We start from the raw sequence: 14,406 nt of genomic DNA on the forward strand, positions 1-14,406 counted from the left end.
TGAACACATATCACAAAATAAGAAAAGTTTAAAATCAATAAACTTCTAACTCAAGAAAACTAAAAAGGTCAAATTAAGCTAAATTCAAATGCTAATACTTACTCAAATCCACACAAAGACATATAAGTATGTTCACAGTAGACATAAACCAGAAATAACCAATGTCCATCAACAAAATTGATGTTATACACATATATGGAATACTATTCAGCAATGAAAAAAGACACACTCTGACACACATCAAAATACCTAAACCTCAAAATTATCATGCTGAACAAAAGTAATCAAACACAAATAGTCCTTACCATATGATTCCATCATTTATATGAAGTGCTAGAACAGGTAAAACTAATTAATGATAACAAGTCAGAAAATGGTTGCTTAGGTGGGGAGGGAACATGACTAACTACAATGAGACAGGAAGGAACTTTGTGGGGAGATAAACACACTATATATCCAGAGCTGAGTGTGGTTTACACAAGTAAGTTTATTACCAAAATCAGTGAGGTGGGCTGAGGACATAGCTTGTAAGTAGGTACTCCTTATCATGTCTGAGGCCCTGGGTTAAATCCCCAGGACCACCAAAAAGAAAAGAAAAAAAAAAATCACTGAGATAAGGATCTATGGTTTTATTATTATATATATATATATATATACACACACACACACACACACACACACACACTTTGGGCATTAAAAAATTAAAAAGTGAATAGATAAGAGTAATGTGTATGAAGTCCCTTAACTGGATAAAGCCAATCCTATTTCCATCTGCATTCTAACCCCTATCACTTCTTGCATATTCAAATATATTTTATCTTCTCCCTCTGGTTCAGTATATCTTTTCACATTTTATTAGTTCATTATTTTTAGCATACAAACTAGGTTTAACCAGATGCAGCTATAATACCAGCTACTCAGGAGACTGAGGCAGGAGGATCACAAGTTAGAGGCCAGCCTGGGAAACTCAGTGTGACCTTCTCTCAAAATAAAACATAAAAAAAATAAAAAGGACTGGAGGTATAGCTCAGTGGTAAAGTGCTTGGGTTCAATCCCCAGTACTGAAAAACAAAATGTTTAAATTTCAGCCCCTCTGCCCCCAAAATTTCAACCCAACATATAGTTCCAACTACCATTATTTCCCTGCTCTCCTTTAAAGCAATACATCCAAAAAGTTACAAATGCCCACTTAAATAGCAATATCCCCTAAACTTATTCACTTAAAATTCAACATTCAGGAGCAAATGAATGACATGAAGATTAACACAGCTATTTTCAGCATTTTTATGTGTTCTCTTTTAAATCCTCCCAACAACTGAGTAGGGTAGGTATTGTTGTTATCTCTGTTAACAGACAAGAAAACAACAGTAACAGCAAAGTTATATAACCTTCTAAAATCAAGATAGCAAATAAATTATTTCAAACTTCAGAATACTGTGCCTTCTTGTACAATATACTAGACACTTAAAACTCCCTCTTAATAAAAAAATGTCTGACCAATGAAAAAAATCCAAATCTAGCCAAAATAAATAGTTTCCTTTTTTTAAGGTCCCTATTTCACATAACAGTTCAACAACTAAAACCTATTATAACAATATGCTATGTAAGTAGGTGGCTAGCTAATTTATTATCTGAATAGGACACTTTTGAGAATAAATGAAGTTATTAATATCATGTCTGGATATCAGGCATGACCAAGACTGTCTGGGGCAAACTGAGACATATGGTCATCCCATTTAAAAGCTGGCTTTTCTATTTAAAAATCCATACTTATGTTTTATTACTATATTCTCAAAAATAACAATTTAAAACTAAGATGCCATAAAGAGATAAAGAGGCATGACTACTAACAAATATTGCAAGAAAGTGTTAACATTCAAACAGTCATTTTGCTTCCAGTTTTATCTTTTAACAGTTCAGTTTAAATGTAGCAATACTTTGGATGGAAAGATTTGGAGTTAAAAAACCTTGTATGTGTTTTCAAACAAAGATGACCTATTTATAAATATGAACATTAACAGCTGACAACACTGCACATAAGGATTCCTGTTTTAGTTCTTCAAAATATTTCACAAATGAAATAATTTCATTTATTTTAGAAGCTCAACTAAGAATTTCAAAACATAAAAAAGTTTGTGCAGGGGCTGGGGATATGGCTCAAGTGGTAGCGCGCTCGCCTGGCATGCATGCGGCCCGGGTTCTATCCTCAGCACCACATACAAACAAAGATGTTGTGTCCACCGATGACTAAAAAATAAATACTAAAAAAATTCTCTCTCTCTCTCCCTGTCTCACTCTCTCTTTAAAAAAAAAAAAAAACCCACAGGTCCTGAAATGAGTTTTAAAAATTTGTTTAAATGCTCCCAAGGAAACAACAAAGAAAGACAGTTTCAAACAGCCTGATTTTAGTCTTCATATAAATGTTCTCCATCTGAGTGGCTTGGCAGAGTCTATTGGACACACCTCAAAAAGTCTTTGACTGTTAGAGGAAAAATATCCCAAGACCCCACCCATGGACCACATAAATTTTCCAGTGTAGGCCTTTTTAAAGGGACCTTTAAAAAACCACACAGAAGTGGTTCCAGAATCATCATGTAGGGCACAGTCATATGCAGAGTCCCAGAATAGTCTTAGACCAAACCCAACCAGTCTGGGCAGGCCAAAGAGTAAGGCTCTGTAGCTCTATCGCAAAGACTCCTTTTCCCAAAAGCATTTGTCCAATCTTCCCTGTCACAACCTGAGCTGTAAGCAATGTCCAAAACCAGTCTAGACACTGACGTTAAGAAAACAAGGTAATATTCAGAGGAATCGCAGTCTGAGGGAGAGGAATCAGACAATGAAATCCACGATTTACCAGGAAATTTCAAGAGAATGTGCTTAACAGCACCTGCCCTGGCCATTCGAANCTTATTTTTTTTTTTTTTTTTTTTTTTGCAGTGGGGATTAAACCCAGGGGTGCTTTACCACTAAGATACATCCCCATCTCTTTTTATATTTTTTTTTAAAGAGAGAGAGAGAGAATTTTTTAATATTTATTTTTTAGTTTTTGGTGGACACACATCTATTTTTTTTTTTTAATGTGGTGGTGCTAAGGATCGCACCAGTGCCCTCACATGCCAGGCGAGTGTGCTACCGCTCGAGCCACATCCCCAGCCCCTTTATATTTTTTTAATATTTATTTTTTAGTTGTAGTTGGACACAATATCTTTATTTATTTATTTTTATGTGGTGCTGAGGATTGAACCCAGGCCCTTGCACGGACTAGGCCACAACTGCTGAGCCCCAGCCCCAGCCCCAGCCCATTTTTATATTTTTGAGACAGGGACTTGCTAACTTGCTCAGGCTGCCTTCAAACTTGCAGTTCGCCTGCCTCAGCCTCCCAAGTTGGGAAGATGTAAATTCTATCTTATACTATGTTACTTCAGTTTGGACATTGGTCCAGTATAAAGAAAAAAATTAAAACACTGTTAGATCCTCTTCCAGTCTGATATTCTTTATTTTCCTATGTCTACGAATTTAACTCAAGTTTCAACTTTGTTACTGGGTCAATTAAAAATGACAAAAGTGGGCTGTGAATGTAGTTCAGTGATAGAGGGCTTATTTAGTATTTGGGAGGCCCTAGGTTCAAACCCTGGCATCAAAAAAAAAAAAAAAAAAGAAAAGAAAAAAAAGCATCAATTTATCAAGCATATTCTATAATCTCCGGAATGAAGACTAGTTGGAATCTGCTTTACATAACAAAGAGCAAAAGTTATTCATTAGGGCCAGGGCTCAGTGGTAGAGTGCTTGCTTAGCACTCCTACCATATGTGAAGCACTGAGTTCAATCATCAGCACCAAATAAAAATAAATAAAATAAAGGTACTGTGTCCATCTACAATTTAAAAATATGTGTTAAAAAAAAAAGTTGTTTACCAAGAATAATTGGTTTTAGAGTCTGGAAATTTAGACTTGTCCATCAATAATAATGTAGTCGTGTAAAATACAAATGATAAAGATTATCTCCAGCAAAATTATTCAAAGATCTTCAGTTAAAAAAAAAAGAAAAAGAAAGGCTGGGGATGTGGCTCAAGCGGTAGCGCGCTTGTCTGGCATGCACATGGCGCTGGGTTCGATCCTCAGCACCACGTATAAATAAAGATGTTGTGTTCGCCAAAAAAAAATAAAAAATAAATATTAAAAATTCTCTTTCTCTAAAAAAAAAAAAAAAGAAAGAAAAAGGAAGGAAGGAAGGAAGGAAGAAAAAAGTTCTTGTCTAAAATCATCAAGAAGTCTTAGCCCAGTGCAGTGGCACATGCCTGTAATCCCCAGCAGCTTGGGAGGCTAAAGCAGGAGGATTGAGAGTTCAAAGCCAGCCTCAGCAACTTAGCAAGGGCCTAAGCAACTTAGCAAGGGCCTAAGCAAATGAGCAAGACCCTGTTTCTAATTAAAAAATAAAAAAGAGCTAGGATTGTGGCTCAGTGGTTAAACACCCCTGAGTTCATTCCCAGTACCAAAAAAAAAAAAGTTTTGATAGTTAAATGCTACACAAGAAAGGATACTGAAAGAGGTACCTAGAGATCTATTTCTAGTTAAGATTTCCAACTATTTATGTGAATTTGAACAAAGCACAATATATCTGGGCTTTAGCATCTTCAACTGTAAAGCAAGGGAATTAGGTAAGTTTGTTTCCCCGTTTAAAAACTTACACATTTTTTTTTCATATTTGCCCATTTTCAAAGTGGGTGTTCTTTTTTATGGGGGGGGAGATTTATTTTAGTTCATAGTTTCAGTCTAAGGTAGGCTAGCTCCACCGCTTTGGGCTTCTGGTGAAGTAGAATGTCATGGTGGAAGGGCATAGCAGAGCATAGCCAATCACCTCAAGGCAGTCAGGAAGCAGAAAGAATCAAAGTGCTTTGGGGGGTGGGGTAGGACATTTATTCTTATGTAAAGTACAAAAAGAAAAATAGCAATCACCCAAGTTCTCACTTTTCAAAATCAATCACTTAATATTTTGACCTATTTGCTTTGATCCTTTTTTCTGTTAGCATCTTTTTGTTGTTGTTGTTTTGTTTTAATTAGTTATACATGACATTAGAAAAGATTTATGCATGAAAGTGTTTTTAATAAGACTGACTATATTCCATTTGTAAAATGCCTTAAAACTTAAAAGCATTTTTAAACTTACCAAGTAGGATACATGAGTATCACACGAAGTTATTTCATTACAATTTTAAACTTACCCAATAACACTGTAGGATACATGAGTATCACACTAAGTTATCTCATTACAATCTCCAGAGAAGAAAAGAAATGGAATCAATAACACTAAAAAAGGCCCTCAATTATGATCCTAACCTGTTGACAATTGATGTGATTTCCCATCCTATATTTGTTCATAGTCATTGCAAAGAGTCGAACATTACTATATTTAGCTACATTTTAAGAGTGGTATAAAAGCAAGAACATTGGACATGAAGTCAGATTCTGATAACTTGTGATTACTATTCTCACCAGTAAAAGGGTTGGTAATATCTAACTTGGGGGCTACTATTAGGCTAAGCACAAAATGGGAACATGCCTAACATTATGACTGATAAAACTAAAGGTAAGACAAAACTGCATTAAGTACAGTCCATACTGAGGCACTTTCAAAACTGTCACTATATAGTCACTTCACGTTACATAGTCTTCCTTCCTACTCCTAAACCTAAGTTACCAAGTTCCTTGTAGGACCAAAGAAAGGAAAGCAAGAGAGTCACTATTGATCTCTCACAATACATGTTATAATTTTGTTCTTAATAGAAGCATCTTTTTCAGGAAATTTAAGTAATATATTGTTTTTATAAAGGTATCATGCAGAGCACTAGATTACAGAGATCTGGATTTAATTCTTAACCTTACCACTAACTAATTTGCACACAGGACTCAAACTTCTCTCGGTCTCAATTCTTTGGTGAAAAATGTAGTAGATGGTTTAGGTAACTACTGAAAAAGCTTTTTTCCAAGGCACATCACTATAGCTCAAGACTTCATAAAATGCAGATTAACATCAGAAGAAGCAAGCATAAATGAACTTTATTATCAGTTACCTAGCTTTTCAAAATAACTGTTAACTTTTAGATGAGTCTTGAAAAGAACCACCATTCAACCCCTACATTAAAAGATACATACTGCTAGCAAGGCATATTGGCACACACATATAATCTTAGCTACTAAGGAGGCTGAGATAGGAAATTGCTGATTTTAGGCCAGCCTGGGCAACTTAGAGAGATCCTGTCACAAAATAAAAAATACTGGGGATTGTAGTTCAGTAGTAGAGAGCCCCTGGGTTTAACTCCCAATACTAAGGAGGAAAAAAAAAAAAAAATGAATCCACATAAGAACTGATTCTTAAAAGAGAAAGCATTTGACCAGCACACCTAATTAGCAGCAGTCTGTGTTGATGGAAATGCAAGAAGGAGTAGAGAAAAGTGGTTTTAACTCAGTATAACAGTAATATCCTAATTCATCCTAAAACACTGGTAGATTTAAAAGCTAGATTTACATGCCCCAATGTAACTTACTGTGAAACCTTCCCATATGGGTTTCCAAATTACAGCCTGAGTTTCCCCTTCTGCATAAAAAGATAAGTATTCCTTGTCTATGTTAGTACAGAACTATGCAATTGAAGAAATAGTGTCTAACTTCAATGCCATTAGATCTTGCTTTATCTAACCTGAGGATTAAGTTTTCAGCCATCTCTTAAATATCAGTGTAATCAAAATTACCATTGAGAAGCTACTGAATTAATTACTACAACTTACGCCCCTGGATGCTCAAAACCCTCAAATGAACTTATTTCTCTTATTTATGCTGGGCCTCCCTTTCTTTGGGGCAATAAAAGACCAAGGTCTTTCATTAAGAGGCAGGTCAAACACTGGGTAGGTAAAGCAATTTATCTCTTTTAGTGAACAGTTGAATTTGCAACAGTTAAACATTCAGTCAAGGCTACATGCAAAAAGTGGACAAGCCCGTTATAATATCATTAACCATAAAAGAATCCTCAAAAATTTAAAAGTACGATTGCTTGCGTTATATGCCTATTATCTCACAAAACTCATTTCACTTGTGACTCTCCAATAAAAGTAGGTAAACAGATGGTACCTTCGAGAACCATCCGGTACTAATTCCGGACACAAGCAAACATTTTGGGGGCACTCAATTTTGCAACTTGGATGCAACCAACATGCAGAGAGAGGTCAAGTTTGAGGGTCTGCTCATGGCCAACCAATAAGTTCTGTCAGAAGGCATGACACACAGGCATGGTAACACATTGTGTATGTCAGGTTCCCTCAGGCCCTGGGTTACGGGGGGGAGGAGGGGCAAACTACATTTGTCATGAGAAATCCACTGTACATATAAGCAGGCTTCAAACCCTGGAATCTGAGCGAGGGTCACCTCAACCAAGCGGCGACTTTCAGGACACCACCGTGTGCCAGAGACCCAAAAACTTCTGGGGAAAACAGAAATGCACTAATGAAAAGTGCGGAGAAAGCGCCAACAAGAGGGGGGTGGGCGGCAAAGAAAACCTCCAGACCACCCAGGAGAAGGGGCAACTGTTCTCGGGAGGTCGGGATGCTAAAGCCCAGCCAGGACGCAGTTTAAGCAGCCGCCCGCTCATTACCTGACCGACATGACTTCGTCTTCCTGCCCCCACACCACCGCGCTCGCTCCGATGCTCTGCGTCCTCTGGGGCAGTTGCAGGTACCACAGCAATTGCTCCTCTGCTCAGGCACTCCGCGACCCAGAGCGCGTCCTCACACACCCCGCGCGCGGGCGGCCCCAGGCGAGCTGGCCTCGCGCGTTGATTGGCGGCGAGCGGAGGGAGGGAAATGGAGCAGGCATGGGGATAGGAAAAATGGTGGAATGAGAAGGACATCATTACCCTAGGTACATGTATAATTGCACAAATGGTGTGACTACAATCNGCCGGATCCCAGGCGCGCGGGCTCGCTGGCTGGCCAGCGTACTGGCTAGCGGGCGTAGTGGCCATCTTGAGTCCGGGTAACAGCGTCGGCCGCCCCACAGGGCACAAGGTTGGGTGCCCGCCTCAAAAATGGCCGCGCCGCTGGCAACTGGCTTCGCAGTCACATGGCCATGGTCTACCTCGGCAAGCTGAGGTCTCTTTAACTGTACGGGGGTAAGGGAGGCTGTCAGGGCAAATCGCGATAGGGTTTAACCACCTGAAAAATCCATCTGCAGAAGTAACGTAACCGCCTGCGAAACCTCAACCCTGGGGAAAATCGAACTCATAGCAATAGCAGCAGGACGTACTAAATTCCAATTTGCAGGGTTTAGCGGTCAATTGCTGGTCTGATGGTCCCGTTTGTTCGCGAACTTAAACACTTAAAGCATTTTAGTTAATATGGAGGTACCTAGGGTTCTAAACTGAATGAGAATCTAGATGGATGAGACCCAAACACCCGGTATTCTCAGCGTGTTCCCAGGTGATCCACGTATGCACATAAAGTTTTACACCGTCTGGTCAAAGTAACACCACTGTACCCTGTTTGCCACACTTGACAGATTACCTCACTTTCCTCAAAAGTATGCAGGTTATAAAAACAAGCTATGGGAAAAAGATCAGATCGGGAGGTACCCTAACTCCTAACTCTAACCTTAAAATTCAATGCGGCTAAAGGATTAAGAAATTGTTTTTTATTTATTTTTTTTTTAATTTTTATTTTTTTTAGTTGCAGATGAACAAAATACCTTTATTTTATTTGTTTACTTATTTATTTTTTTATGTGGTGCTGGGGATCAAATCCAGTGCCTCATGCGTGCTAAACAATCGCTCTACCACTGAGCTACAACCCCAGTCCCAGGATTAAGAAATTGTAAACCACTAATAAAAATATTTTTTAAATAGGAAAATTAATTCTAACTTTGGGAATATTAGGAGAGGGAAAAATTAGTAAATGCTTTATGTCCCAAATAGCGTTTCTTTATTTCTTCTTTGTTCTCTAAATTTAAACATTTATATTATTAGCAGTAACATTCATTTAATGATCATAGAGGATAATGATTTATTTCATATCTCTGAAATACATCAAAAATAAACCAAACACCATAATATAGTAAAATGTTGCTGATGGGTCCAGATGCATTGGCGCATGCCTGAAATCCCACCACCAATTTGTGATGCTGAGGCAGGAGAATCACAAGTTTAAGGCTGCTTCATCAACTTAGGTAGGCCCTAAGCAAGTTAGCAACATCCTGTCTCAAAATACAAAATAAGGGTTGGGGTTGTGGCTCAGTTAAAGCGCCTCTGGATTCAATCCAGAGTACTCCCCAAAAAATAAAATTGTTGCTGCTGGAACTGAAAAAGTGAATTATAATATATTTAATGTTAAAACTGAAGCTATGTGCTTTTCTGCTGGGGTTCATAAAACATACCCAAATGTGAAGGCCTCAGAAGCAAAGTTTCCCTCTGACCTCCTATTTTCTTGATCTACACCCACCCACAATCCCACTTAAGGCAGGAAGCAGAAACTAGAAATTCTCAGGCAGGTCATAGAATCACTTTCCCCAAACAAGCTACAAAGCCTAAAAATAAATCTTCCCCTGCCTTTCTGTCTTGGAGTTGGCCACAAAGAAATTCTCTGACCTACCTTGTCTGATAGTAGATAAAAAGACCACCATTTAAGAAAGGGTCCTGCCCCATCCCCAGGAGGAAGGCAGGCTACAGGGAGAGGACAAGAAGAATCTGGTCAGATCTTGCTAAGTTTTCCCACTTAAGTCTATTAGCATTAAATCATATCCTTTTTTGTCCACTTGTATTTCTACACAGTAATTAGACATAAGCATTAAATGGATAGTTCACTCTAAGTCTTTGGGTTTTCATTCTTAAGGTTTCCATGTCACCTAAAACTACTATCAAAAATATAAAAAAAAAAATTGTTATGCTCTTCTCTTAACTGTTGTGCAAGAAAAGGATCAACACATTTTCCTTCCCTACATTCCATTAAATACAATTTTATTGTTTTGATTGGACTGTTCCCCCCCCCCACTACTAGAGATTAAAACTAGGAGTGCTCTACCACTGAGCCACATCCCCAGCCCTTTTATTTATTTATTTATTTTTATTTTGAGGCAGGATCTTGCTAAATTGCCCAAGCTGTCCTCAAACTTTCAATCCTCCTGCCCCAGCTTCTGGAGTCAGCGACTGGGAAGGCATGCACCACCTCACCAGCTATATTTTGCTTTTTAACCATTGAAATTTTAACATCCAAACTAGAATAATGTAAGTATAAACATTTACCAATATTTTCAAGACTTAGAACCAAAAAAAGAACATAAAACATCTCTATAATAAGTTTTCTATTGATTTATGTTGAAATAATATTTTGAATATACTGGATTAGAAAAATATATTAAGGTTAAACTGTTTCTTTTTTAATGTGACTACTAGAAATTTTAAATCATATCTTGCATTATATTTATTCCAGATAGTACTGTTCTGTAGTCTTAAATTATCATTCATTTTTTAACCTATCATTGCTCCTGTAACAGAATAATTACATTCACATAATGAAATTACTAAAATGGACAATTTATACAAATCTGCTTTTCCTGGTATCCATCTAAAAACATCAAATATTCCAAAAGATTGCAAGTTTCTTTTTTTATTCATCTCAATTAGTTATACATGACAGCAGAATGCATTTTGTTTCATTGTACACAAATGGAGCACAACTTTTCATTTCTCTGATTGTAGTCACACCATTTGTGCAATTATACATGTACCTAGGGTAATGATGTCCTTCTCATTCCACCATTTTTCCTATCCCCATGCCTGCTCCATTTCCCTCCCTCCCCTTTGCCCAATCCAAAGTTGCAAGTTTCTTTAGAAAGCACTGTTTTTAGGCTTAAGACTTATTCTCTTTAATTTGGGAAATGTCTATCTACAGTGATTCATGATGTATTCAGTCCACAAGTAAAGTCCATTAAAACACTGGGCTATACTTGCAATCATGAGACTTTGACCAAATGTACAGAAGCAGAATGGTTCCTCTGGATTAAACTGAATCCAAAGCACAGATGCAGGTGTATAGCAATTTTAAGTGGTGGAGACACCAATTCAAGAGATTCCCTCCTCCTCTTGCAGAAAACGTTAATAGTTAATCCACATGGACTAAAATCAAGCCAGGAATAATCCTTAGGAGTATAAAATCTAAGTTAAATTTTAATATGGTGCACAGTATAATGTAAAGCAGTGCTTCTCAAACTTTAATATGCACACAAATCATTTGGGGAATCTTGTTAAAATGCAGGTTTGATTCAGTAGGAGTCAGTGGCTAAACTTTTGCTTGTTTTGTTGTTGTTTGTTTTGTACTGCAATTTAAGCCATGGGGGACTTTGACCACTAAACTACATCCAAAGTCCTTTTTTTATTTATTTTGAGACAGGGTCCCTCTAAATTGCTGAGGGTTTTGCTAAGGTCACTGCAGCTGTATTTGAACTACAAAACTTCCAGCCTCAGCCTCCTAAATCAATGAGATTACAGGTATGTGGCAGCCTGCCTCCAGCACCACCATATCCACCAAGTTTTGCATTTCTTTATGTTCCAAAGTCTGGCCAATTGCTTCTGATCTTTGGGTCAGAATGAGTAGAAACCTATTAGGTCTGTGACCTTGATCTGGTTCTTAATCTGTCTGACCCTAAGTTTAACCAGTTTAACTGTTATATACTTTTTAGGCCATAGCAAAGATTCAAATTTAATTAACTGAGTAAAGTGTCTGTCTAATGGAGTCCATAGAAAATAACATAATTATTATCACACTAGTTAAAATTACATCTCTGGGAAGCATGATACTAAAGCTAACATGAACTTGGTCTTCTGTAAAATCAAATGTGCTTTTGTTCATGCTTAACATACAATGGTAATTCACTTTTTATTTTTAGCATGAAGATTGAAAAAAAAAATGGGCTGGGAATGTAGCTCAGTGGTAGAGCACTTGCCTAATATCTCAATGCCCTGGATTTGAGCCAGCATTGGGGGAAAAATAAATAAATAAATTTAAAACCTTAATTTTGCTACCAAACAGCTGATTTTATTTTAGTGGTTTTTTTAAACAAATATACTAAATTCTAACATGTAGGTCTGCAACATTCAAATATTTAATCAAACTGAAGTCAAATCAAAGATTTTTTTTACAAATTCATTTTTGATAAGTGACCTTTTGCATTTAACTTAATCAAAACTTTTTTTTAAAATTAAAATCACAACATTCAAAAAGCTTATTCTTTTAAAAATGTATTTAGATACAAGTCATTTCTGCAAATATAAACACAAAAATATTTCAACAAACAGGACTTGTGTGATTGTTCTTTCAGAGTCAATGATGTAGGGACCCAAAGTAAAGATACATTTTTCCAGGTAAAGGCAATTCTTTTGATTCACAGAGGTTTCACAGTAATTCTTACTCTTTTTCTAGGTTTCTCCATTTTTGAGAAACCAGTTTCTACCTCAAGGCCTGTGCAGAGGGAGGGGACATGACCCTTGTCCTTGGAAAGACCCACAGACCACTCCTAGGCACATATCCACCCTGCTGAGTTATTTGTCTGTAAATAACAGGAGAGATCTGTGTGCCAAGTGTCCCAGACTCAGTTACCATAGGTGAGGAACCATAGCAACCCCCTAGCAACCACCAATCAGCATGAAAATATCTGAAATGCCAGGTGACCCACCCAGTAGTTTTGGTGATTGATAACATGATTAGGCAACCCTCCAAGTTTCAAGAGGTGGATACATTTGAACCAATCAGTTCAAATGTATCCACCTCTTGAACCAACCAATCACCCTTACCCAACTTGTTCCTGCCAGTGAATGTGCTAATCAATGGTAAGAGTTGTTGTTGGACTTTTCTGCGATGTGAAATGATTTGCTGTGTGATGTATCCCCAAAAAATCTATAAATCCCCACTGAACTAAGGGTCGGTTGGGACTCACTCCCTGGGACTGCTGCTTCGGAAAAGGTTGTGAGTCCAGGCTCAACTTGCAATAATGACCAATTGTGTGATTGCATAGGATTTGGCTCCTGGAGGTCTATTGGGGTCCCATGAATCTGGCATTTCATCTACACACACACACACACACTTGCTGAGTAACTACTACTTTTGATCAATTTTCTAAGCAATTTATTTCAAATGTATTCTTTTCCTAAAGACCTAGCTTATTCCCCTTTAAGGAAAAGTAGTCAATTGAAATCTTTAACTTCATTAACCTTCTCACTTTGAACAGCTGAATCAAGGAAAATGGGTCAAATAGTTTGCTCTTGGTAAGATTAATAAGCACATATTCTATCTATTATATCTAATCTTGGGTTAATATGCCACTATAAAAGCAAACCAATAGATAAGCCCAAATAGCTAAGTGCCTCTATATTCCAGAACAAAGATGTGAACCCACCCTTACTAATCTTTTCAACAGATGCTTCAGGTCCCAAAATAATAGAAATGTTCTTTTCAAACATAACCAGTTTGTTATAAGGGTACAATAAATAAAGAACTCTCATACATTATTGGTGGAAGTATAAATTAGTACATTTCTAGAAAGCTTTTTGGCAATGTGAATCAGAAAACTACATTTTTTCAGGCAACTATGGTTTTAAAAAAAGAGAGAGAGAGACTAACATGCAGGGTGTGCTGACGCAAGCATGTAATCCCAGTTACTCAGGAGGCTTAGACAGGTTTGAGGACAGCCTGAGCAACTTAGTGAGATCCCATCTCAACATAAATTTTTTTAAAAAGGACTGGGATGTAGCTCAGTGGTAGAGCACTTGCACTACATGTGCAAGGCCCTGGGTTCAATACCCAATACTGCAAAATAAATTTTTTTTAAAAGCTAATATGAAAAAAAAGATTTGTATATGCAGTTACTTATTTCAGCATTAACAATATCAAATTAAAAAAAATATTTAGTTTTTAGTTGTAGTTGGACACGATATCTTTATTTTACTTATTTACTTTTATGTGGTACTGAGGATGAACCCAGGGCCTTGCATGTGCTAGGTGAGCCCTCTCCCACTGAGCCAAAAACCCCAGCCTCTCAAATTTTTTTTTAATATTTTTTAGTTGTAGTTGGACAAAATATCTTTATTTATTTTTATGTGGTGCTGAGGATAGAACCCAGTGCCTCACACATGCAAGGCAAGCGCTCTACCAATGAGCTATAGCTCTAGCCCTCAAATTTTTATTATATCCTATATTAATTAAATTATAGGGGAATGTTATGGAGCTATTATAAAATGTTTCCACGGATTTTTTTTTTCAGGTCATAGGAAAATGCTCATGATATAATGTTAAATGAAAAAAAAAAAACAAGCAAAGAAAAAGAATGCAGAATGTGATCTTGACCATATTTTTTAAAAATACATGCTATATAT

General features: G+C 37.1%; 1 protein-coding gene and 1 long non-coding RNA gene across 9 annotated transcripts in view; one reads left to right on the forward strand and one right to left on the reverse strand.

The window, feature by feature from the left end:
- The window catches only part of Adk (adenosine kinase), a 483,935-nt gene that overhangs the window by 449,165 nt on the left and 20,364 nt on the right, over positions 1–14,406 (reverse strand). For 3 of the 8 annotated variants that reach the window (XM_048801844.1, XM_048801843.1, XM_048801838.1), the window contains exon 1: positions 7,645–7,807. The exons of 4 other annotated variants lie outside the window; for them this stretch is intronic. In XM_048801844.1, the coding sequence (XP_048657801.1) occupies positions 7,645–7,655 (11 nt within the window). In that variant the 5' untranslated portion in view covers positions 7,656–7,807. Of the gene's footprint in view, positions 1–7,644; positions 7,831–14,406 lie in introns of those variants that run through there. One more of the 8 variants, XM_048801841.1, reaches the window with a different exon arrangement.
- LOC125616475 overlaps positions 9,240–14,406 on the forward strand; it is a 12,268-nt gene continuing 7,101 nt past the window's right edge. The window contains exons 1-2 of the long non-coding RNA XR_007347104.1: positions 9,240–10,263; positions 11,429–11,526. This is a non-coding gene — a long non-coding RNA (uncharacterized LOC125616475). The remainder of the gene's footprint in view (positions 10,264–11,428; positions 11,527–14,406) is intronic.

Source organism: Marmota marmota, unplaced genomic scaffold (assembly GCF_001458135.2).
Source record: "Marmota marmota marmota unplaced genomic scaffold, marMar, whole genome shotgun sequence".
Lineage (NCBI taxonomy): Eukaryota > Metazoa > Chordata > Mammalia > Rodentia > Sciuridae > Marmota > Marmota marmota.